At 46.6% G+C, this 26,398-nt stretch overlaps 2 protein-coding genes across 3 annotated transcripts in view; both read right to left on the bottom strand.

Annotated features, from left to right (window-relative positions):
- LOC143299034 (cadherin EGF LAG seven-pass G-type receptor 1-like) overlaps positions 1-10,657 on the bottom strand; it is a 73,634-nt gene extending 62,977 nt beyond the window's left edge. For both annotated transcript variants that reach the window (XM_076612118.1, XM_076612119.1), the window contains exon 1: positions 9,957-10,657. The gene's annotated coding sequence lies outside the window, so the exon portion shown is untranslated. The remainder of the gene's footprint in view (positions 1-9,956) is intronic.
- A 7,893-nt stretch (positions 10,658-18,550) lies between these two features.
- LOC143298911 (uncharacterized) lies at positions 18,551-24,867 on the bottom strand. Its single transcript, XM_076611942.1, has 3 exons — positions 24,761-24,867; positions 22,300-22,490; positions 18,551-21,939 (listed from the first exon to the last, which is right to left on the bottom strand). Exons 1-3 carry the CDS (start codon positions 24,767-24,769, stop codon positions 19,761-19,763), a joined length of 2,379 nt encoding a protein of 792 aa, XP_076468057.1. The 5' UTR covers positions 24,770-24,867; the 3' UTR covers positions 18,551-19,760.
- Positions 24,868-26,398: the final 1,531 nt, after the last annotated feature.

Raw genomic sequence — 26,398 nt, 5'->3', positions numbered from 1 at the left:
CCTCTGTTCACAGTATCATCCAAATGCTGAATAACCTGGAGCCAGTTGCATTGCTTGGTTCTAACGTTTTGACAGTTACGCGTGACTAAATGCCTACATTGACCGAACTACGCCATTGGTCAGTTCCATACTACACTCAGTTAGTAACGGGTTATGACCATACTAGGCTCTTCCGTCCGAGCAATGCAACTGGCTTCTGGTACCTGAAGCATAGTTCTTTGTCTCTTCACACCCCGCCCCCCCCCCCCACACCCTTGTGTCCCCCTTCCATTGTAGTATTCCTATGGTGTGGTGGTGGTGGTGGTGGTGGTGGTAGTGGTGGTGGGGTGTGTGTGTGTGTGTGTGTGTGTGTGTGTGGGTGTGTGTGCATGCGTGTGCGTGTGCGTGTGTGTGTGTGTGTGTGTGTGTGTGTGTGGGTGGGTGGGTGTGTTGCCTTTTTCCTGCGTTTGTTCATATATCCGCAATTTGTAGTATTGCATCGTTGGATACAGGTTTAGTTTTCCACTTTATGTGCTCTTGTGTGGTATAATGCACTGTTATGTATGTACTGTTTCATGTGAGGCGCCTACAGCCCATGTATGGGGAGTTTGCGCCATATAAGTACAATATATTATCATCATTATCATTACATGCAGAGAAGTATGTGTTACCAGACCTGAATCCTTCCATGTTCTGACCTTCTGTCAATTGTACACGTCACGTTTTTTTTTTCTACTGGCTTGGTTTACTGCTTGATTCATCACGCTGTTTAGCTGACTGTTATTTTACCGTTCATTTCTCGAGTCCGAGTCTCTCTCGGTTATTCGTCTCGTCCGAAAACATTTTCGGTACGAAATTATGCATCTATGGTTCTGGTACATGTCCCCTTTAATTCATGGTATTTTGTGTGTCGAATGTGTGTATACATGTAGGTACCTCTCCTTTGCAAACAAGCCGACGTTCTTGCTACTAGTAACATATTTTGGAGTTCTGTGTTTCTGCGTTCATCTCATCCGAAACACTACTACTGCTACTACTGATACGAATATGGAGGCTTATATGGCGCGGTTCCCCGCTTTCAAGAGCAGGCTCGCCGCGCTTTACAGTGGAGACATATATTAACATGTCAAATGTATCATAATAAAAATGAGATAAAACGATTCGCACCTACATAACATCATTCACTGCACACAAAAAGGGGACAACCCCCCCCCCCCCCCCCCACACACACACCACTGATAAATCCACCTAAAAGCTAAAAACGATACAGAGAATCAACAGAGACAAACGAACAGTAAAGTTTTGATGAACTACACACTGTACACATAACACTTTATCCATATACCTAAGTAAAATAAAACACCACAGACACTTCGATTAAAAATAACCAACTTAGAAATATATAAAAAGCAAATAGAGTAATAATTCAATGACACTTCCCAGTCACATAGCACATATACAAACAATATGTCGCGTCGCGCCGTCTCTGTCGCTTTACCTCTGTGTCCGGGGTCTTAAAACAGTATGTACACTCTATTTCTCGAGCAGGAACACATCGCTAACCGTGTCGGCGCGGACTACAAAGTAAGGTTTGCAAACAGACAGTGTTAGGGCCAACTTCTTTGATCCCCTGGTCGAGAGGTTTGAGTGGTAAACGGAGAGGCGGTGTCTGTCCCTGTCTGACAGTCACTGTGCGTGGGACGCGGTGATAAAAAGAGAGAGAGAGAGAGAGAGAGAGAGAGAGAGAGAGAGAGAGAGAGAGAGAGAGAGAGAGAGACACACACACACACAGAGAGACAGAGAGAAGAAAAGTGTGCTTGCTGTTTATTCGGACCAACTTGTGTGTGACTGCAGTGACTCTGTGTGTGTGTGTGTGTGTGTGTGTGTTTGTGTGTGTGTGTTTGTGTGTGTGTGTGCGTGTGTGTGGGTGTGTGGTGTGTCGTGCGCACGTGCGTGTTTGCGCGCTGAAATTCAATGCAAAATTCCAGTGTTTTTTTTACAGTCCATGAGAGCTCTTTGAACAATGTTAAAAAACCAGATAAAAGATCCTGAAGTTCAGCAGACACACTGTGTCTAGGGCTCAACATAGGAAGGCGGGGCCCAGGGTGGAGTGAGGAGAATCGATGTAAAGTGCCTTTCCCAAGGACACAACACACCAGGATATAACGGAGACTCGAACTCTGGCCACTGGATCAGAAGTCAAACTCCTAACCGATGGTGCCACAGCACCCCTGAATATAAACTTGAAGGCAGACAGTAGCAACCACAGTGCATTTATGACGACTTTTAATATTCCAGCGTTCTAATGTTTTTGTTGACTGTTGTTGTTGTTGTTTCAAACTTGTTGAAAGTCCATCGTGACGATTACCACAATTTGTCCCTGCAAGGCAATTAACCCTAACCCTGACTTTGCATCATGCTGCAACTCTCACGTTCACTCGTATGTACACGAGTGGGCTTTTACGTGTATGACCGTTTTTACCCCGCCAGGTATGCAGCCACACTACACTCCGTTTTTCGGGGGTGACTTCTCATTCGATTTAGTGTTCACCAGCAATCAGGGTTCAGGACTACGTTTCGGCATGGTGTTGTGTCCTTGTGCAAGGTACTCAACTCCGATTTCCCTCACACCACCCAGGTGTGAACGGGTACCTGACTTCAGTCGGGGAAGGCTAAAACGGCAAGAGGAGAGGATCGGGGGCCCCGTTGTGTATGCCGAGTGACGAGCGCAATAGCCGAATGCTTTGAGCGTAGGACTTTCAATTTGAGGGTCCCGGGTTCGAATCACGGTTGACGGCGCCTGCTGGGTAAAAGGTGGAGTTTTTTCCGACCTCCCAGGTCAACATAATTATGTGCAGACCTGCTAGTGCATGAACCCCCTTCGTGTGTATACGTCAAGCAGAAGATCAAATACGCACTTTAAAGATCCTGTAATCCATGTCAGCGTTAGGTGGGCTATGGAAACAAGAACATACCCAGCATGCACACCCTGAAAGCGGAGTATGGCTGCCTACATGGCGGTTAAAACGGTCATGCACATTAAAGCCTACTCGTGTACATACGAGTGAACGTGGGAGATGCAGCCCACGAAGGAAGAAGAAGAAGAGTATATGCCCGAGCGGAAGACACAATGAATATGAATTATCGTTTCTTTTCGTTTCCCTCATTTCTTTCGCTCTCTCTGCAATACTTATTTCCAGTGATTATTTGTATGGGCTTATATTTTTCTTTTTACAGAACAACAACAAAAATAATGATAATGATGATAATAACGATAATAATAATAATAATCATGACAATTTGTAACTCTTCTTCTGGATTTTGCTGGTGCTCTTGTGTAAACATTATTATTTGTTGTTATCTCACACGCAACGCATTGCACGTGCGCGAGTTCAGTTGCCCCATGTGTCCTCACCAACCTTCCAGGCTGCACTGTGTTCAATGTACACTGCACTGGCTTCTGACTCACTGACACATACCGTCTTCCTTTAACCAGCCACTTCGCCTGATATTTGCACAGCGCACTAAGAGAGTCGTCGAACCCTGGAGTGTGTAAAGGAAAAAGAAAAAAAAAAGGTTAAAATGTCACTGGGACGGTTTGTATTTGTATTATATTTGCATTTCTTTTTATCACAACAGATTTCTCGGTTTATCGTCTCATCCGAATGACTAGCGTCCAGACCACCACTCAAGGTCTAGTGGAGGGGCAGAAGATATCGGCGGCTGAGCCGTGAATCGAACCAGCGTGCTCAGATTCTCTCGCTTCCTAGGCGGAAGCGTTACTTGTAGGCCAACACTCCACACATTCTGTGTCTAGGGCTCGACAAAGGAAGGCGGGGCACAAGCCTCTCCTCCATCTTTCCATTCACACGTGGGTGTAGTGAGAACGATCTGAGCAACAAGCATTTCCCAAGGACACACCAGCACACAGCCGAAATGGGGTCTAGGAACATTAATTTTTTGTGCTTTCATATCTGCGAGATTGCATGTTGTGTGTGTGTGTGTGTGTGTGTGTGTGTGTGTGTGTGTGTGTGTGTGTGTGTGTGTGTGTGTGTGTGCGTGCGTGTGTGCGTGCGCGCGTGTTGTTTATGTGTGTGTATGTGTGTGTATGTGTGTTTGTGTTTGTGTGTGTGTGTGTGTGTGTGTGTGTGTGTGTGTGTGCGCGCGCGCGTGCGCTTTATTTTCTTACATTTATTTACGAAATAATTCTATCATTGTTATTCATATTAACCGTATCTTTTTTCCCCATCAAAACTTATCTGTGTCTTTAATAATAATAATAATAATAATAATGGATACTTATACAGTACACTGTCCAGAAATCTGCTCTAGGTGCTTTACAAAAACATTTTTGTTTACATAACACATCACATCAATGTTACATACACACACCAAAATGTGACTACACACACACACACACACACACACACACTGCATACATATATTTTAACATAAATGTGCACCTAACAGCTACCCTCAACACATACGCACACATAGGCACGCACAAACATACATAAATAGACGTGCGCGCGCGCGCGCACCCCCCCCCCCCCCCAAATAATACACATTCATATACATGAATGTAGTTATGTACACATACATATGTATACACACATAGTCAAGTACTGCTAACTTAAAGAAACTGAACTTATTGCTGAGGGAAAAGGTGAGTTTTGAGACGAGATTTAAAAGATGCAATGGAATCAGAATGACGGCGGTTATCAGGGAGCTTGTTCCACTTCTTTGGCGATTGAAAAGAAAACGATCCACTCAAGGTCTAGTGGAGGGGGAGAAAATATCGGCGGCTGAGCCGTGATTCGAACCAGCGGGCTCAGATTTTCTCGCTTCCTATGCGGACGCGTTACCTCTGGGCCATAACTAACCTAATAAAAAGTGAACTGCTTTTTGACAAGTATTTTCGCAGTGATAGAGAAACCAAATTCACTGAAAATTTTTACACAGTAACCTTGGAGTATCAGCAACAAGTCTGAAAAATATCTAAACGTTCGGATGCAAATTATGCGAGTATTGTGAAATTCAAAACGGCATGTCAAAAAAATCCAATATCAGAGGAAAACTCACTTATTTCAGTTTATGCTCAATGTGGCCTCATCTTCCTCCACGACAAAACGAAGCCGTTTGCTTTTACGTATTTCTTCCACCGATATCTCCTCCCATGACATAATTATCATGTCCTTCAACGCCTGCTCGGTCAATTTGTCTCTCACTCCCCGGTAAACTTTCTCCTTCAGAGAGTCCCATATGGCATAATCCATTGGGTTACAGTCAGGACGTTGTGGAGGCCATTCATCCTTCTTGATGAATGTTGTGCACTCACAGGACAGTTGATAAAGAAAAACTGAAACACTCCGCACAACACCAGATGATAAAAAACCAAAAACAAACGATGACGGGGACAACGAAGACTGAAGAAAACGAGGACGATGAAAGCAGGTGCACGATGACAGTGACGAGAACAGGGCAGCAGGTTAAACTGCAGACAACAGACAACTGCAGCACCAACGCTACCCGGCCAACACAGGCGGAGATACAAATGTCACAGGAAGTGGGACGCTGCAAACTGCATGAATTATATTATCCTTCTGGAAGAATTACCCCTGCCCCCCCCCCCCCCCCACACACACACCCACACCCCCCAATGAACGTGCAAGACAAAGTGATGAACAAAAGATTTAACGAAACTGAAACAGCATTATAAAATATCACTATAAGATTCCGTTCGAAAACGTTAACGGCTGAAATACTTTAAGCAGACTTAATAAATCCCAGTTACCATTATTTTTAAAAGTTATGTTTAAAATATTAGCACAACAGAGGAAAACAATACAAGCCTGACTTCAGCATTAACCCTCAAATCCCAATAAACAAAATCACACATCATCTCGCATCTTAACAGAACAGGACAAATAAAGAAAGAAACAGCCCTGAAAACAGCCCTGAAAACAGCCAACTGACAAGTACAAACTACAACAGATAAGTTCAACTATTTTAATAGTGACACTCATCTGCCAACCGGGTACCACAACCCTGACACTGGAAACAAAACAAACAGACGACACATGTCCAGCAGGGCACTCCCTCTGAGCTGGAGCACACAGAACATAGATACATGGCCACCCTGAGGAAAAGTCATCCTCACATGAGGGTGCCGACCAACTGGGCAAAAAGTCTCAAACCCAAACGGGCAGGAACTTCCTCCAAGAAGGCCGCGTGCGCAAAGCCAATAGAAGTGTCACTTAAGGAACAGAGAGACTTTAAACTCTGCTCAGCAGTGACACAGACACACAAAAGAGACTCCCCGATTGCACTAACCAAATGCTCGAATGGGGGGGGGGGGGAGGGGGGGGGGGTAAACGGGGAAGGTAATGTACAAAACACTCCACATGGGTTTGTCATGAGTTGTGGCAATTAAATTGAATTAATCAGCAATATCCACATTTAACAGTTGAAATGATACATGCTGAAAATGAAATATCTGTTGAAAACAAAATGATGCATGTTGAAAATAAATGCATGTTGAAAATAAAGTTATTCAATATTTATTGACAGTCAAAAAGGCAGGTGAAGGGTGACTCCCAAAGACATGAACAAGACAGAACTGAACCAAAAGAACGCCTCTGGTCATTCGACCTGAACCCATACTTTAGGGTAAATGGCAAACATAGAAACACTGAAAACACAGAATTTGGCAACCCGGAGGAAAAGCAATCCTCACATAAGGGTGCCATCCAATTGGGCAAAACGCCCAAACCCCAAACGGCACATAACAGTACCGAACAAAACGCCTCTGGTCCCAGACCAGAACCCAGCAACTCAGGGTAAACGTCAACACAGAAAAATGACATTCACAAAGGAGTGCTCAAAACTGGCATGAGTGATATCCCACAAAATTTAACATGACTCACAAAACAAACCAAGGGAGGTTACCATACCACCTTCCTGTCAAAGAAAGCATTATTCAAAGTCAGTTTGGCTGTCTGACAATGACTGAAAAACAACAACAGTTGTATGACGGATTTAAGGAAGCTCACCAGTGGTCAGGGTGACAGAACCAAAACCTAGAGAAAGGTGAACATCTGAGTTTAGTCGGCGATTGATTACATAAAATTATTTTAACATTTATCCGCTAACAGGCAACAACATCACTATACTCTGATAAAGTTCAAAAGGAACTCGACTTCCCAGTAACACTTCACCTTTAAAAACAACAACAACAACAACAAAACCAGTAATGAAAAACAAACAAGACGTCACACCCTCCCCCACCCTAACTAACCTAAGTACCCCGCATCTCCACCATTTGTCACAACCCGTAAGGGGTTGTCCATGTCTGTCACTGACAGAACAGAGAGACTTAAAACTCTGCTCAGCAGTGACACAAAGAACTGATTTTGGATACAGACGACAATAGAAAAAAAAATCAATAGATTTGACACCCAGACAGGCTATTTTTAGACTGACACTGATTGACAGATGCCAACACCTGGCAACTGGCGTGAACATGGTGAAAGTCACATTGCACAGCTCTGATACTGGATTTTTTGACATGCTGTTTTGAATTTGACAATACTTGCATGATTTGCGTCCGAACTTTTATATATTTTTTAGATTTGTTGATGATACCCTAAGATTACTGTGTGAAAATTATCAATGAATTCGGTTTCTCTATCACTGAGAAAATACTTGTCAAAAAGCGGTTCACTTTTTTGGGGACACCCGATATATATATACTGCAGTTATATCAGGCATACTTTTTCTTCTTCTGCGTTTCTGGGCTGCAACTCCCACGTTCACTCGTATGTACACGAGTGGGCTTTTACGTGTATTATCGTTTTAACCCGCCATGTTGGCAGCCATACTCCGCTTTCGGGGGTGTGCATGCTGGGTATGTTCTTGTTTCCATAACCCACCGAACGCTGACATGGATTACAGGATCTTTAACGTGCGTATTTGATCTTCTTCTTGCCGAATACACACGAAGAGGGTTCATGAACTAGCAGGTCTGCACATATGTTGACCTGGGATCTTGGAAAAATTTCCACCGTTTACCCACCAGGCGCCGTCACCGAGATTCGAACCCGGGGCCCTCAGATTGAAAGTCCAACGCTTTAACCACTCGGCTATTGCGCCCGTCTATCAGGCATACGATTGGCTCTCTCCCTCAGTGATAATTCAAATGGCCCCCAACTGCGGCCTTTGACGGATTTCTACTATTACATTTACGTTTCACTTTTTAATCTTCGCAACCTCATTTTGAAGTTACTGAAGGAATCTTTAGCTGTCAACTGCGCTTGTTTTTATCCACTAATATGATGTACGTATGTACACGCCCCTATATATATATATATATATATATATATATATATATATGTGTGTGTGTGTGTGTGTGTGTGTGTGTTAAACATATGTGTGTTTATATATAGACATAAGGATCGCTTACCATAGGGGAAATAGTTGAGGAAACTGCAGTTGTATTTGGCACATATCTGGCTCTTTATCAAAGTGATAATTATGTCAGGTACACTTTTGGCTCTTTCTCGTGGAGACAATTCTTACGCAACAACAACAAATACAACAACAATACTGATAATACTACTAATGATATCATCAACATCATCTCTCTCTCTAAAACATTTCAATGTTCAGTGTTCTCTCTCTCTCTCTCTCTCTCTCTCTCTCTCTCTATATATATATATATATATATATATATAGAGAGAGAGAGAGAGAGAGAGAGAGAGAACACTGAACATTGAAAAGTTTTAATCAATAGAGGTGATTACATGTCAATGCAGAGGTACAACAACACAAACAATTTCACTATTAGCAACGTATATATATATATATATATATATATATATATATATATATATATAGAGAGAGAGAGAGAGAGAGAGAGAGAGAGAGAGAGAGAGAGAGAGAGGTGTCTTTCTCTTAAAGATAGGGAGAAAAAACTCTTTTTTCAAGAATTCTGTACAAAATACTTCACGTAAAAATAGAGTATATATATATATATATATGTGTGTGTGTGTGTGTGTGTGTGTGTGTGTGTGTGTGTAAAAAACCCAGCAAACCAACAACAGAAAGAACACACCCACAGGGACACATGCCTGCTTGACCAGGTAGTATGGGAGGAGTCGAGGTCCCCAGTATATCAACACAGCTGTGTTGGTCAGGATTAATGCAGTGCTGACCTGACGTCATCTTACACACTCCTCCCCCGCACCTCAGGAACTTTCAGTGTCCACTGATAATGCATGCACATGATATAGCAGTGAGCAAACAGCGCCGTTTTCTTGCCGGCTGGTTCAGACGATGTCAAAGTGAACTCGTTAATCCCCCCATTCCCCCCCCCCCCTCTCTCTCTCTCTCTCTCTCTTCAATAGTGAAAAACTGCTAGGAAATACTCTTCCCCATCTTCGCACACACACACACACACACACACACACACACAATTCTCCAATTCTGAAAGCGAATGGTTTATTATTCAATTTTGTAGTTGTGCGAGAGGAGGGTTTACGTTTCTCCAGGTCTCAAAGAGGGGCGGTTTGCATTAACAACTTGTGCGAGAGGAGAGTTTATATTCCTTCAGTACTGAAAGAGGAGGGTTGATATTCCTCCAGTTCTGAAATAGGAGGATTTATAATCATTCAGTTCTGAAAGAATAAGGTTTACATAATGCATGTTTGAACTACAAGGATATATGTATCCCCATATGTGAAAGAGGAGGGTTTATAGGAAGTTTGTAGTTTTCCACTCATGAAAGAGAACGGTGAGCAATGTACGAAAGCTGTATTCTTATCTTTTAAAAAAAAAGAAGAAAAAGAAAACAAAAGAAAAAAACAACCCCCATCCCTCTTTCCTTGTTTTACTCAGGAACCGTCGACAGAATGGTAGACGGACAGGCAAACACACAGACGGACAAAGTGACAAACGGACTGACGTACAAACAGCCATACCTTCGGACGTGTGTGCAGACAGGTTGATTTGACCACACAGTGCAAGGCCTTCACAGCGCTAAACACGGCATGTTGTGCGTGTGTGTGTGTGTCGCTGAGTGCACCGTCACATGGCTCGAGTCTCTCTTCTCTCACCACATCGTGAACAGAGCACAGGGTTTTTTTTTCTTCTGTTTCTCCCTGCTCCTCTCCGTTACATACTCATCCTCCCCACGCCCTCCCACACAGTTACACACCTCCACCACCACTCTGAAAACCCACACCCACTCACGAACATGAACTCCAGTTAGTCAGCCCACCTACGATGTTACGTTCGCTGCAGTATGGAAGGTAGGGAGGGCTGGAAGGTGTTGATATCGTCATAAATTTCTAACAGTATCGAAATCCTGCCTGCCTTTGGCTTTCAGGGAGGGGGAAAGATAACAACAAAAACTAACGATCAGAATTAGCTTCCGAATATCAACAAATCAGTTCATAGAGTAATCCGTCACAAAATGCCTACCTACGTCTGCCCGCGTACCTGTATCTATCAATCACACGAAGACCTATTTACTCTCCGAAGCAGTTACTTGAGACCTGTTTCCGACGTTCGGAAAAACAGGGTTGCTACCATAAACCAGCCGTTTCGAAACATTCAGTCACTGAATGTCGTGGCACCGTAGACCAACCGTTTCAGTCACTGATTGTCGCACAATGTTCAATAATGAGTTTCACTGGAAATAGATTGTCCCGCAGTATTGCGAACCAAGCCCTCACACATCAACTCAACACTCGTCAGGTAGCAAAAATGTCACCACTTTTTACCCGTTCGTCGACAATGAATTGCACCCCTTATTGGGTGTCACACGGCGCGAGTGTTCCTGCGTCATGTCTGTCCCCCGGTCAGTTAGTTTAGTTAGAGTGAGCACTTTGATGTGCCCAGTCGCGTGACGCGCGCCCTTTCTGCCCCTCCCTCCCAACCACACTCACCCACGAAGACAAATCTGTCCCACTGTGCAAAATTATCCCCGCTGTGGCAGATGTATCCCCACTGCGTCAGGTTTATCCCCACTGTGCCATGTTTATCCCCACTGCGCCATGTTTATCCCCACTTCGCCAGGTTTATCCCCACTATGGTAAATATATCCCCAGTACGCCAGGTTTATCCCCACTAAGCTCTTGCTTTGTCCCCAAATTCGCCAGCCATTCCCTTCCATGCAGAATTGCTCTGACTGCACCAGACTTACTTCACGACTTATATCAACCGTCACTACACCAGATGTTCCCCACTGGGCAAATTTACCCGGCCCCCTGTCAGCAACCCCAGTAACGCAAGATTTGCCCCGAACGTACATGCTGAAAGAGTCACATAACCAAAGTGATAAATCGTTTCGTTCTGATCACATGTCTATACAAAGTACTGTAAATATTGTAGCACCCCAAAATATCATGGATGTAAAGTATATTTTTAGCCTTTATTTTATACTGACCCGTTATATGCGCGTTTGTAACACCTTTATATTGCCTTTTATAACATCTTTTATCTTTTTTTTTGCTAGCTTTATATAGCATATTATTATCACCTTTAGTTCCTTCATGTCACATTCACTACCATTACATCATCACCTTTATTACCTTTTTATTGCCATGGTGACTTCTGAAGTTTAAAGTTATGTTGTACTCAAGGCCTCAGGCCAAACACTCGTCTCATATCACAGACTGACATAACTTTACAGTTGGGGTCAACAGCAAAGTGAGAGTTGTATTATCAAAATGGTTTCTCCAGTGCAATGGGAAATCATTTACAGCTTAGTCTTTTGTGAAGGACTATGACTCTCAAACAAGGAGGCAAAATTGCACTGGCTCTCAGTGCTGCAGCCTTGTGGGCTATTTGGCCTTTGGGAACCGTGATCCCAAAGCCGACTGTCCTAAAAACCCTCTTGGCCGAGAGAGTGGGGATTAACTTGGGTAAGACACTCTCCACTGTCATCAAATTCTAACACAAATAGTTGGGACAGCAGTTGCCTCCTCTGCTGTTCTGATGTTCATAATCGGACACGACTGACTATCATACATAACTCAAGGCCTGCCTAGCGCGTTGGGTTATGCTGATGTCAGGCATCTGCATAGCAGAAGTGGTGTAGCGTATATGAATTTGTCCGAACGCAGTGACACCTTCTTGGTGAAATCAAACATATAGTTATAGCTTGTGTTTTGTGCTGAAAGTTGTGTGTTGTGTTGTGATCTGAAAGTTGTGTGTTGTGTTGTGTTCTGAACGTTGTGTGTTGTGCTGTGTTCTGAAAGTTGTGTGCTGTGTTGTGCTCTGAAAGCTGTGTTGTGCTCTGAAAGTTGTGTGCTGTGTGCCGTTTAATTCTGCTCAGGTTGGCAGGAACGCTCAAGACAGTGGTTTGTAATACTTCGTTCATACATGAGTCAGCTTATCACTGTGGGTGATATCGTTTGAAAAAATGTCCAAGATGATGGTGATGATGATATAGATACTTATATAACGTCTGTCCTCGGTCGAAGACCAAACTCTAGGCGCTTTAGCAACAAGGGGTTATTTGCATAACAGGCTGCCTACCTGGGTAGAGCAGACTGGCGGCTGCCATTGGGCGCTCATCATTCGTTTCCTGTGCCATTCAATCCGATAAACCAGTCCGCTGTTTCCCTGTAGATGCTAATACTTCTCTTTCGTGTATGCCCAAACTCCCTAGGCCTGATATCAGTTGGATGTTTATGAAGTTTATGAAACAACCAAAACAGATTGAGCGCACATGGTGGCGACACTTTCCTTCGCCAGATCTGCAAAGTTCGCGCATACAACTGAGCTGAAAAGCGATGGACTGACAGCTTTTGCAGAGTGGACAGGAAAAACTGTGTGCAGAGAAGTAGGCTCTGACACACAAGCGACAGACCTGGAGGAATCTGGTGAACAGTTCTTCTGCACGGGACCCTGATTCCTCTTCACAGAATTAAGAGAGAAAAAGAAGAAGAAGAAGAAGAATGACAACAACAATGACAAGAACAAGAAGAACAAGAAGAATTTGTGAACAGTCAGATCTGACCTGGGGGCGAGGGGAAGGGGGGGGGGGGGCACATTCTTCGTAGCAAAGTTTCTGAGATGCGCCACTGAACCAAGTCCACGCGCAACGCGCGACAGAGAGAGGGACAGATAGAAAGCGAGGTCTACATTCTAATTAGGAGGGAAGATGCGAGAGCAAACTCGGCCTGCACGTTTAGGAAACGGAGCTATGCAGGGAGAACAGCAAAGGTCAGGCCGCAGCGATGGGCAGGACACTCAGTTTGACACGCGCAGTTCTCTCCCCTGTCTCTCTCTCTCTGGGTTGTGCCCCTTCACCGGATTTGTCGGTGTGCGCGGAAGGAGACGGGAGGATGGTCGGTGTTTGCTCTGCTTGATGCGGAGGGGTACACCGGGTGCAAACAGCGATATAAACAGTCCGGCGTCGGCCTCTTTTGTCATGACCCCTTTTGTGTTGACCTCTCCCTCCCTTCCCTTTACCTGTGGACTGCTAAGCTGTCCGCTAAACACTGAGCGACAGTGATCTCCACCGTGCTGATAGGGTCAAGTCCGTCTGTCTGTCTGTCTGTCTGTCCGCGTGTCAGTCAGTATGTGGCACAGAGGTTAAAACCCGCACGCGCGCGCACACTCACACACACACACAATAAAACAACCCTTCCGCTTACACACACACACACACACACACACTTTAGTTCGGTTTAGTTCAGTTAGTCAAGGAGGCGTCACTGCGTTCGGACAAATCCATATTCGCTACACCACTTCTGCTAAGTATATGCCTGACCAGTAGCGTAACCCAACGTAATCTGACAGTCCTTGGGGGAAAAAAGACAAAAAACAAACAAGAAATAAATGGATACATCATAAAATTAATAAAGAATTAATTAAACAAATTAATTTCTTAAAAAAAAGCAGACAGATAACGAGATAGAACATAATGCGGGAAAACAAACAAATAAATAGATTTAGAAAAAATAAATAAGTACATAAAAAAATAAAATAAAAGACAATAAGACACACACACACATACGCGCGCGCGCACGCACGCACGCGCGCGCACACACACACACACGCACACGCACACACGCACACACACACACACACACACACACACACACACACACACACACCACGAACAGTTCACGATGGAATTCATTTGTTTCCTTGGATGGTTTTCGTGATTGAAATGCAGATGTAATACAAAAGAGGAAAGAATGAAAACACGTACTGCTACAACTACTGCTGGAGGGGGCTACACTTTCTACTGCACTGGGAAGTCAGATGGCACCCAAAGAACCTCAGGCGTGGGCTTTGCCATACAAACCAAACTTGCACGACAGTGTGACAGCCTTCCACATGGGATAAACGATAGGCTGATGACCCTGCGTCTCAAGCTGTCCGAGGATCTTTTCTCCACAGTCATCAGCTGCTATGCTCCGACGATGACCAACCCTGATAACATCAAAGAAGCTTTCTATGAGGAGCTCAGCCGCACCATTTCAGCGGTAGACAGAAAGTACAGGCTTATCATTCTTGGGGATTTCAATGCTCGCGTCGGCGTGGACTTTTCCTCGTGGTTAAAAGTCCTAGGACAGCACGGCACTGGCAAGTGCAACTCCAACGGACTGCTTTTGATCTCGCTCTGTGCGCAGCATGGACTGACATCACCAACACCCTCTTCCAACAAGCGGATAAGTACAAGAACACATGGAGGTACCCCCGCTCCAAGCAGTGGCACATGCTGGACAATGTGATTGTCCGACAGAGGGACAGAGGTGATGTTTCCATTGCACGCTGCATGAGAGGAGCAGTCTGTTGGTCGGACCATCGCCTGATACGCAGCAAGATGAACATCAGACTTGCACGCAAGCTCCAACCAGCCAGGCAGAAATCCCCTAGGAAGCTGAACATCCACCACCTCCCTATCACCAAGGATGTGCTGCAGCAGCAAATCCAAGCAGCTCTCTAAGAAATTCCTGCATCTACTGATGTAGAAGAGGTATGGAGCACCTTCAGAGATGCTGTGTACACAGCAGCAGCTGACACACTCGGATTTATACAGAGAAGCCACAAAGACTGGTTTGACGAGAACGACTCTGGAATCTCCAAGCTCCTGAACACACTGCATATACGGCATTAGGATCACATTTCCGATAAAGACTGCCAGAGAAAGAAAAACCAGTACTTGCAAACCAAGCAACTCGTACAGAAGAGGCTGCGTGAGATGAAGAACACCTGGTGGGAGAGAAAGTCCGCTGCTGATGCTCACGACACGAAGACCTTCCATGATGGTCTCCGAGCTGTGTATGGGACGAGAGTCACAGGATCAACCCCTGTTCGAGCCTTGGACCAGACCACTCTCCTGGCAGACAAGAAAGACATCCTTGCCTGCTCGGCAGAGCACTTCAACGCCCTCAACAGGGACTCATCCGTATCTGACGAGGTAATTGCAGCCCTCCCACTGCTACCAGTCAATGACTCACTAGCTGTCCCTCCCACCAAGGCCAAGACCCGGAAGGCCCTGAAGCTGACAACGTCAGGAAAAGCACCAGGAGCGGATGGAATCCAGGCTGACATCTACAAGTATGGAGGCGAGATGCTGACAGACAAGCTGACTGCCCTGGTCCAGTCTATCTGGGAGTGAGGGGAGGTCCCCCAGGATTTCAAGGATGCTTCAATTGTCCACATTTACAAACGGGAGGGAGACAAAACATCTTGCTATAATCACCGTGGAATCCCTCTCCTCTGCATCGCCGGCAAGATCTTCGCCCCCATCATACTGAAAAAACTGATTGACCATGTCTCCAACACAGTCATCCCTGAAGCACAGTGCGGCTTTCGCTCAGGCAGGGGAACGTGTGACATGGTGTTTGCCGTACGCCAGATGCAAGAGAAGTGCCATGAGCAGAACAAGGAGCTTCACATGGTCTTTGTAGACCTGACTAAGGCCATCGACACGGTGAACCGCCGTGGTCTCTGGAAGATCATCTTAAAGTTCGGCTGCCCAGAGAGCCCAATGCAGCTGATTGCGTTATTCCACGATGGCATGCAGGCGAGAGCACAGGAAAATACTGACATGTCGGATCTGTTCCCTGTGGTAAATGGGGTGAAGCAGGGCTGCGTCCTGGCACCCACACTGTTCTCCATTCTCTTCTCTGCCATGTTGATTGACGCCTTCCAAGACTATGACCGGGGCATCTACATTCAGTTTCGCACAGATGGCAAACTTTTTCAACTTGCGGCGACTCCATGCAAGGTCCAGGGTGTTTGAGGCACTGTTGAGAGAGTTCCTCTTCGCTGATGACTGCGCACTTGCTGCACACACCCATGAGGACATGCAGTTCATTATGGACAGGTTCTCAACCTCCTTCAGGCGCTTTGGACTCACCATCAGCCTCAGCAAGACCGAGTCCATGTACCAGTCAGCTAGTTCACAGAACGCCAGTGCCTACCCCCCCACCTGCAATCAAGATCAATGACACAGAGATCAAGTCAGTCGACAAGTTTTGCTACCTGGGCAGCACCCTATGCAGCAACGGAGCCCTTGATGCAGAAGTGACGCTGCACATCGCCAAGGCCAGCTCCGCCTTTGGCAGACTCAACAGCAGGCTGTGGAACCACAAAGGCATCAGGCTCAGCACCAAAATCAAAACCTACAGAGCTGTTGTGCTGACCACCTTGTTGTACTGCTGTGAAACATGAACGACTTATGGCCGTCACATTCAACAACTTAAGCAGTTTCACCAGAGATGCCTATGAAAAATCCTCGGCATAAAGTGACAAGACAGGGTCTCCAACCTCCAAGTCCTAGAGAGCTGCGGCCTGCCCAGTATCGAAAGCCTGCTGATCCAGTGCAAGTTACGCTGGACAGGACACGTCCGCATGACAGACAGCAGGATCCCGAAGATGCTCTTGTATGGCCAGCTGAAAGAAGGCCACCGCAAACTTGGAAGACCCTGAAAGCGCTTCAAGGACACCTTGAAGACAAACCTCAAAGCCTGTGACATAGACATCGCTTCCTGGGAAACTAATGCCCTTGACCGCTCTCGCTGGAGGATGCTATGCTCTAGTGGCATAAAGACGTTTGAAAACAAGAGAACGCTGGCCATTAAGGAGAAGCGTGAGCGAAGGAAGCAGGGCTCAACTTCTGGAGACGTTTTCCCTTGCAACACCTGTGGGAAGTGCTGCGCATCCAGAATCGGCCTCTTCTACCATATGAGGGCACACACCGACAGATAAGCCTGCCTGCCTACTCATCCGTCGGTTCGACGGGAGACTCCATCGTGTGTGTGTGTGTGTGTGTGTGTGTGTGTGTGTGTGTGTGTGTGTGTGTGTGTGTGTGTGTGTGTGTGTAGTGGTAGAAGTGTCCATGTGTGTGTGTGTGTGTGCACGTCTGTGTGTGTGTGTGTGTGTGTGTGTGTGTGTGTGTGTGCGTGTGTGTGTGTGTGTGTGTGTGTGTGTGTGTGTGTGTGTGTGTGTCTGTGTGTCTGTGTTTCTGTGCGTGTTTGTGTGGTGTGTTAAGTGGTAGCAGACTTCAATGTTATGTCCTTCAACGATTTAAAATTTTAAGACACCAGACAAAAATGAAAACACTTACTGTTACAACTACTGCTACCGCTGCTCCTACTGCATTGTATTGTATTGTTTTTCTCTTTTTTGTCACAACAGATTTCTCTGTGTGAAATTCGGGCTGCTCTCCCCAGGGAAAGCGCGTCGCTACACTACAGCGCCCCCCCCCCCCCCCCCCCCCTTTTTTTTTTTTTTTCCTGCGTGCAGTTTTATTTGTGTTTTTCCATCGAAGTGGATTTTTCTACAGAATTTTGCAAGGAACAACCCTTTTGTTCCCGTGGGTTCTTTTACGTGCGCTAAGTGCATGCTGCACACGGGACATCGGTTTATCGTCTCAACCGAATGACTAGCGTCAAGACCACCACTCATGGTCTAGTTGAAGGGGAGAAAATATCGGCGGCTGAGCCGTGATTCGAACCAGCGCGCTCAGATCCTCTCGCTTCCTAGGCGGACGCGTTACCTCTAGGCCATCACTTCACTGCTATGTATATGATGCATGTGTGTGTGTGTGTGTGTGTGTGTGTGTGTGTGTGTGTGTGTGTGTGTGTGTGTGTCTGTGTGTGCGACTGCAAGGGCGCACCTTCATGTTTGTGTGTAGAAAGAATGTTAGGAATTGAAAGACAATATGAAACATGATCAACTACTTTAAAAAAAAGAGAACAAAAAATAGAAAAGAAAATATGAACGCTTTTAACTTGTGGCACTTGCCATTCAAATTGTCTCAATGCGAAATGTACAATCAAACCAAGGGAAATAATTTTGTTTTGGAGCAGAAGATTGAGATTGTCTCCCTTCAGGTCATGAGACTGGGGAGGGGAGAGAGAGAGAGAGAGAGAGAGAGAGAGAGAGAGAGAGAGAGAGAGAGAGAGAGAGAGAACACACACACACTCACACACACGTGCGCGCGCACGTACACACACACACACACACACACAAACAAACACGCAGATACACACACACACACACACACACACACAGAAAGAGAAAAAAACAACAACGACCGCCAACCTTTAATTAAACACGAACATTTAATGTTCCAGACAAGTGCACACCATACTATATATAACACTTTACAGATTATAAAAGTGAAAGTGCTCCTGTGGTAGTGGGATGTCGTTCTCATTTCGTGCCCATCACCTCGCTTTTGCTGCTGTAAAGTCCTTGCTTTACAGTCTTTACAGTGCTGTAACGCGTCACATCAAGATACGAAGAGCTACACTCGCTGATTAATAAAACATGTATAGGTTTTTGTGTAGTTTACTTTCTGTTCACATGTGAAAGCGGAAGGTAGGTTCCTTGAATGCCGTAGTTCTCTCGACATCACCAATGATTATGACATATATAAACATATTCAAATGTATATGTAAATATATGTATTATGTAAATGCAAAACAGTCGAAGGAGGCCATTCATTCAACAACGTGATTGATAGAACTCTTTCATGCAATTGTGAAATGCAGGATATGTGTGTGTGTGTGTGTGTGTGTGTGTGTGTGTGTGTGTGTGTGTGTGTGTGTGTGTGTGTGTGTGAGAGAGAGAGAGAGAGAGAGAGAGAGAGGGTGGAGGATGTTCTCATTAGTGTTTATGTGCATGTGGCATGTCTCTTTGTCGAATGCAGTGTAACAAAAGTCATTCCTGTTTAGAAAATAAAAATCAGGACATGACTATCTTAATGGTGCAATGTTTCAAATGGCAATGCTTCAATCGTGAGCATATTCTGACATATCAAAACATATCAACTCTTTGTTCTTGTGTCGATAGTTTTTATTTTGCTCATAGATATAAGGATGAATTCTATGCCTGCATTAACAAAGCAGTCTTATGTTTGTGATATCATTCTAAATTAAAACTGAATATTTGTGTTTGTCAAAAGGTAATGTTTTGGTTACAATGTCTATAATGTTTAGTTTTCCAAAAGGTAATGTTTTGGTTATAATATCTATAATTTCTTTCTTTTTTTCATCACTTTAAGAAATGAAATAAAGAAAAAAAAACCTATTTTATTTTCACCAGGAATCTGAGGCAATGTAAATTTTGGCTAGAAATACGAAACATACACTTTAGTCATCCACCATTTCGAAGTCCCGTTCTCAATGTCCCTAAAAAGAATAGAATAAGGATTTTAAAGTGTCTGTAAAGTGATTCCAGCGGTATTTAAATCGGCATTGCCAGAGTCAGTGCAGGTAATACAACAAGTAACACCCGACCCGCCCACACTACCAACGTCTGCGGCTGAAGGGGCTGCCGAAGAGTCCGGTGCCGAACCTGGAGAAGGGGGAGGGGCGGGAGGGGGCGGGCTGGGCGGGGGCGCGCTGCAGAGAGAAGCGGCTGTAGGGAGAAGCGGGCTGCTGCTTAGAGCTGAGCGAGGCCTGGCGAGGGCCGCTGAAGAGAGAGGCCGGGTTGATGCGCGAGAAGCGGGGCTGGCTGTTGAACACATTCAGGTTGGAGGCCCGCCCCGTGTTGTAGTTCACTTCGGGCTTGGTGTACTTGGGCGGGTGGTAGGTCTTCACCTGCTGCACCTCGGGCAGAGGGGGGATGGGCCGGGTCTGCTTGGGCTGCTCCACCTTGGGAGGAGCGGGCACAGGCTGGATGTCCACGATGACGTCAGGGATGTGGTGCTCCTTGGGACCCTTGGTCTCCACTTGGGCCTTCAGCAGGTCGCTGGGCACCAAGTCCTTGGCGCGCAGGTCGCCCAGAGGAGCATCCTCGGTGGGCCGGATGTAGCTGATGTCCACAACGGCGGCACGGGCGGAGTCCTTGCTGTCCTGCGCCTTGCGGTTCTGCACGTCGCTCTGGTCCTGCAGACTCTGCCGCTTGTTGTGGGCTGAGGACTGACTGTCATCCTGCGACGACTTGGCCAGAGCTTTGCTGAAGCCGTTGGACGCCGCCTGAGCGGCTGCCTGATCCTGGGCCTGCTGCACGCTGAATCCCTTGGCGGCACCCTGCTTGTTCTGCCGGTCGTGCTGCAGGCTGGAGCGGCGGTCCTTGAGGTCCTCGAAGTTCCGGACCTGACTGGACACCTTGCCGTCCTCGTGCAGGTTCTTGAAGGAATTCTCCTTGGCCAGCTTCGCTTCCTCGGCGGCCCCGAAGTTTCGCTCGTTCTGCTTGCGGTCGTAGTTGAGTTTTTCGTCTTTGTTTCCGCCTTCCTTCTTGTTGTGGTAGAACTGTTTCCGGCGTGTGAAGGTCTCGGTGTCATCCTTCTGGAGTTTCCTGAAGTAATCTCTGTTCCGTGCAGCTTCGTTGTCATTTCTCTCTTTCGCTTCCAGGTTGGAGAAGGACTTGGAGGCGGCGGCACTCTTGTCGGACTCCGCGGCGGACTTGGACGCCTCCGCGTTGTTGCCCGAGAACCCCTGGGAATTGGCGTCCTTCCGCCCTTCTTTGAACTGGCCCGAAGTCCTGTCCTGAAGCCCTGTGCGCTGGTCGTAAGCCAGCTTGTCTTTGTTCCTCTGGTAGTCGTTGACGGCCTTGGCGCTGCTCTGGGCCGTTGCCGAGGCCAGCTCGTTGCCGCGTTCGTGCTGTGCGGCGTTCTCGTCAAAGCCGGATTGAATGGCGCCGCCGCTGCCTTCGTGCTTGGCTTTGTCTCCGTTCACCGTGGCTCCCGCCTGGGCGGCGTTGTCAGGCCCGTAGCCCTGCTGGCCTGTGGAAGCTCCTCCCAGCTGCTTGCCGCCGTAGTATTTCTTGTCGGCCACGTTCCGATTGGCGTCGGCCTTGGCCACCGCCTGATTGTTGTAGCCGGCCTGTTGCTGGGCCAGCTCCTTGGCCAGCCGCACCGCTTCGTCCTTGCCGCTCTCCTGCTCCAGGAACTTGGAATCCTTACGGTCGTAGTCCACAGCGCGGTCGTCAGAACGCTCTCCGGCCTGGTCCACCCGTACGTCCTTGAAGCCGTACTTCCCGGCTTGAGCCTGGTTCTGGGCCGCGTTGGACTTCCACTCCTGGTTCTTGGCCGTCTTCTGCTCGTCCTCCTTCTTCCTGGACAGGGCAGAGTCCCCGCGGACCCTCTTGCTGTCCCTCTCCTTCTCGTCGATCAAGTCAAGCTTCTTGAAGTTGCGGCCGTTCTCCTCCTCAAAGCCACCGCTCTCCGAGGACGCCTTGTCGTACTTGTTGGTGTAAGCGTAGGCGATCTTGTCGTTTTTCTCCTTGCCCTTGTTGAAGGCTGTCTTCTGAGCCGCGGATTTGTTGCCGCCCTGCGCGCTGTTGACATTGTTGCGGTTGTACTTGGCATCGTCCTGGATGGCGTAGCGGTTGTGCAACGCCTCGTTGCGGATCTGCTTGGCGATGTCGGCGAAGTTGTTGCTGAAGCGGCCAAAGTCCTGGTTGGCGGCCTGGGCCCGTCTCTGGAGCACGGCCTGGTTCTGTGCCTGACTGTTGTCCCTCAGGGCGCTCTGACCCGCCCACCTGCAGGCACACAGGCACGCAGACATGCACACACAGACAAACACGCACACGCAGACACAGACACACAGACACAGACACACAGACAGACAGACAGACAGACACACACACACACACACACACACACACACACACACACACAATATTATGCACAATTATTTTCCAGGTGAATGAATGAATATTATTGTGTTGTGTGGTCTTACGTTGCGTTACGTTGCGTTGAATTGTATTGTATTGCATTGTTCTGGAAACACACATAATTGTATTATGTAGTATGGTAAACACACATGTTGTATTGTATTGTATTGCACACAGACACAGACACAGACACACAGACACACACACACACACACACACACTGACCGAGCATTCTGTGATGCCTGTCCATCGAAACGTGAGGAGTCTCTCCTCTGGTTGGCCTGGTCCCTCAGGCCCCTGTTGTACCCGTTGTGCTGCAGCCTGGCCCCTACACGGCCATACTCCCTCCCTGCCCCGTAGTAGTTCTGTGCTGACGTCAGCACCACCAGCGTCATCAGCCACGTCACGCTCTCCAGCTGAAGCGGAAATGGCGATGCAGGTTACACATGATGTTTTTCTTTCTTCTTCTTTCCTTTTGTAAGTTGATGTGTGTGTGTGTGTGTGTGTGTGTGTGTGTGTGTGTGATGCTTATTGCAAAGCGCTTGGAGTTCCCTTTAAGGGAAAAAAGCGCTCAAAAAGTATCTATAATTATTATTATTATTATTATTATTAAAGGTAGAAGGCCCCGCCCCGTTCCCCCGAAAACGAAGTATGACTGCCTATATGGCGGGGGTAAAAACGGTCAGACGCGAAAAAGCCCACGAACGAGGAAGTAGAAGAAAAAATGTCCCACAGGAAAAGAAAAATAGAAAACATCGGCGATGCCAACGACAATGGTGGTGATTGTCATGGATCATAGTGCTTTATTCCATAGCGTCCTTCAAAGTCAATGATATTTTCAGTGACATAAACGAAATGCATAATATATAGGGCTGTGAAAAAACCAATGTGTGCAGAATATGCACAATGTATGCCGTATGTTCTTCTATGTAAGTCCTATGTCTTGTTACACTTCTTTTTCTTATCATGCATTAATTCAATATGATGCATTGAATCCGCGGCGTTTGATATTAAGATGTGTGCATTTTTTTGAAAAATATTGAATGAATCAATATATTTTGTAAAAAAATGTCCCCCGCCCCACTGCCCCCGCTAAAAAAAGGAAAAAAGTCCTACAGTGTTTTCCAGGTAACAGGGAGACGGGCGGGCGGGGGGCGGGGTGTGTGTGTGTGTGGGGGGGGGGGGGGGGGGGGCGGGGGCGGCAGTGAATTCATATCCACACTGCCCAGGCCTCGGGAAAGGAAGGCACGGAGGGATCTAAGCCTCTCCATCCGTTGTGTGTTAACTTTCCCGAGCCGAAGTCTGGCACGTATTCACACCTGGATGGAGTGGGGAAAATCGGAGTAAAGTGCCTTTCCCAAGGACACAACACCAGGCCGAAACGGGGCTCTCGAATCCTGATTACTGGTGAACACTGCATCAGTTGAGCCGATTCTGCCAAGGCAAGGCAAGGCAAGGCAAGGCAAGGCTTTTATTTCATGCACCCGCTCGGGACATAGAAACGTTATACATCGACAGTCTTTAACATCCACCCACTGGTTTGCGCAGTATATACTCAACTCATATCACAGATTGACATCCGTGTACAGTTAGGTCAACAGCAAAGTGAGAGCTGTATTATCAATGGTTTCTCCATTGCAATATGGAATGATTTACAGCTTAGTCTTTTGTGAAGGACAATGGCTCGCAAACTAGGAGGCGAAATTGCACTGGCTCTTTGTGGTGCAGCTTTGGGGGCTATTTGGCCTTTGGGAACCATCCCAACGCCGACTGTACAAACCCCTCTTGGCCGAGAGAGTAGGGATGTAATTTGGGCAAGACACTCTCTACTATGATCAAAATCTAGCCCAGATAGCCAGGACAGCAGTTGCTTCTTCTGCTGTTCTGATGGTCATAGTCGGACACAACTGACTTTCATACATGATCGTAAGAATAAAAAGATCACAGCCCACCATGCACGAGCTATTTAAATGGTCAGGGAAAGTTGTTATGAAGTGGGTGACAAAAACAACAACATAGTCTGGGTCTTTAGGAAACTTTGGGTCGTCTGTTTTGTTTCTTTTAGTCGCGACATGCTTTCACAGAATTACAAGCTGTTCCAGTTGGGAACGCCCACTGTGTGAGAATCAGTCAGCGAAGAGATGGTCCCTTAATTATGGCCAACTAGCTTCTAAGGCTGCAGAACTAAAAGCCAGAGTAATCTTGCCTCCTAGTTTGAGAGTCACAGTCCTTCACAAAAGATAAGGCTGTGAAATGAATTGCCATTGCCGTGGAGAAACCATTCATCATACAGTCAGCAGTAAAACAATTATCTGCCAATGCATAGGAGAGACGATAATGTTGTTTCATTGTCATCAAGACCATGACTTCTTGGTATCCTCTGATCATCGCTTCTAATGTCCCTCAGCCCTAATAGCCATCACTCCTTATATCCATCACTCCTAATATCCCTCACTCCCAATATCCATCAGTCCTAATATCCTTCAGCCCTAATATCCATCAGTCCTAATATCCCTCCGCCCTAATATCCATCACTCCTAATATCCATCACTCCTAATATATCCCAGCCCTAATATCCATCACTCCTAATACCCCTCAGCCCTAATATCCATCACTCCTAATACCCCTCAGCCCTAATATCCCTAACCAGCCCCCTAACGTTGATCGCCAGAGAGCTGTGACCCACCTTCATCATGTTGACACAAGGGGGGAACAGAAGCACACGACACTTTCAGAAAAGCAGCTGGTGCCCGAGGAGACAGCGGCGGCCACTTGCCGGAGACTTGACCGAGCAGCTGTCAAATGCTTTATATAGGTCCTCCCATCACACATCCCTTTTCAGCGCACCCCCCTCCCCCCTCCTCCAGACACACACACACACACACACACACACACACACACGCTTACCTACCCACCTATATCCGCCCCACGCCCCCAGTTCCGAGGCTCCTCCCGGCATTCCTGCCAAGCCCGACCACCACGACTGGGCGGCGCTACGTCAGCGGGTGGGGGGGGGGAGGGGTAAGGGAGACCACGCCAATCGACGTGTTAACTGTTTCCCCGATTGCTGTCCCTTTATGGGTTTGTGATGGTTGTTCCGTGCAGTAAAAACGCTGGCCCCTTGATTTGTCGGGTCTCCGTCATCTGGCTTTGTGGACAATGGGGGGATTATTACCCCCTGTCAGCCACGGATCTTCCTTGTACACAAGCACAGGCTCTGTTTTGGGGTTGTTGGTTTTTATTTTTTTTCCAAGTTTGTCCAGTCTTCATTTCTGTGACAGTCGTGACTTTCGTTTAATCGTGGGTTATTTTTGTATGTACCATACAACACTGAACCATCATTGCGGTGATTAAAGTTGATCTTCACTGTGAAACACACACACACACACACACACACACACACACACACACACACACACAGAATATTCCCAGTCCCAGCCGTTCTTCACACAGACTGGAGGCTGGCCAGTTAAGTGACCACAAGCAGCTGGTCATTCTGCTGACCGCACTGTCCCGGCCCTGTCCACTTGTCTGTCTGTCTGTCTGTCTGTCTGTCTCAACGTCTGCGTGAGTGCTGCAGGTATTGTGTGCCGAAAGAGAACCTGCAAGACCCCTCTTGCTGGAGCCATGGGAAGAGCTTGAGCGCTGTCGGAAAGTTCACTCAACGTGCAGTTGTGAAATGCGTATCGATGTTAACATTAACGAAGGACTTGGTGGGAATAGAACAGAATAGAACAGAATAGAATTATTGCCACGAAGCCTTGAGATTATGAGGCACCACACACACACACACACACACACACACACACACACACACACACACACACACATGATAATAATGATAGATTGATGATAATGGTCATGTATTGGAAAAGCACTCGACGAAAAAAATTCCCAACAGTGGTTGAACGCCGCTAACTGACATCAGTTGACTGGAAACACTACATGTCTTTTTTTCAACGTCGTTGTCATCATCATCATCATCATCATCATCATCATCATCATCACCATCATCATCATCTTCTTCTTCTTCTTGTTTTTTCTTGTTGTTGTGGATGTTGTTGTTGTTGTTCTTCTTCTTCTACTTTTTCTTCTTCTCCCTCAACTCCGTGAAAAGTCACTGGCAAATATGTTATTGCCTTAATCCCCTTGCTGTGTTTACGCATGCAAAAGATCAAAGACGCATATTAGATATCCCTTAAGCCATGTTAGTGTTGGTGGATTATGGAAACATGATCATACCCAGTATGCACACCCCGGAAAACTGAGAATAGCAGCCTGTGTAGGACTGGGTAAAAATAGTCATTCAAGTAACGAGTGGACG

Source organism: Babylonia areolata, chromosome 24 (genome assembly GCF_041734735.1).
Source record: "Babylonia areolata isolate BAREFJ2019XMU chromosome 24, ASM4173473v1, whole genome shotgun sequence".
NCBI classification, from domain to species: Eukaryota; Metazoa; Mollusca; class Gastropoda; order Neogastropoda; family Buccinidae; genus Babylonia; species Babylonia areolata.
The sequence above is the reverse complement of the archived record's forward strand: the minus strand, read 5'-3'. Positions and strand labels throughout refer to the sequence as shown.

Bases quoted from the DNA above. Each gene is read 5' to 3' on its own strand.
- LOC143298911 (XM_076611942.1), bottom strand. The intron at 21,940-22,299 runs GTCAGTGTGTGT...GTGTGCCTGCAG, and splicing joins CAGGCATCACAGAATGCTCG to GTGGGCGGGTCAGAGCGCCC.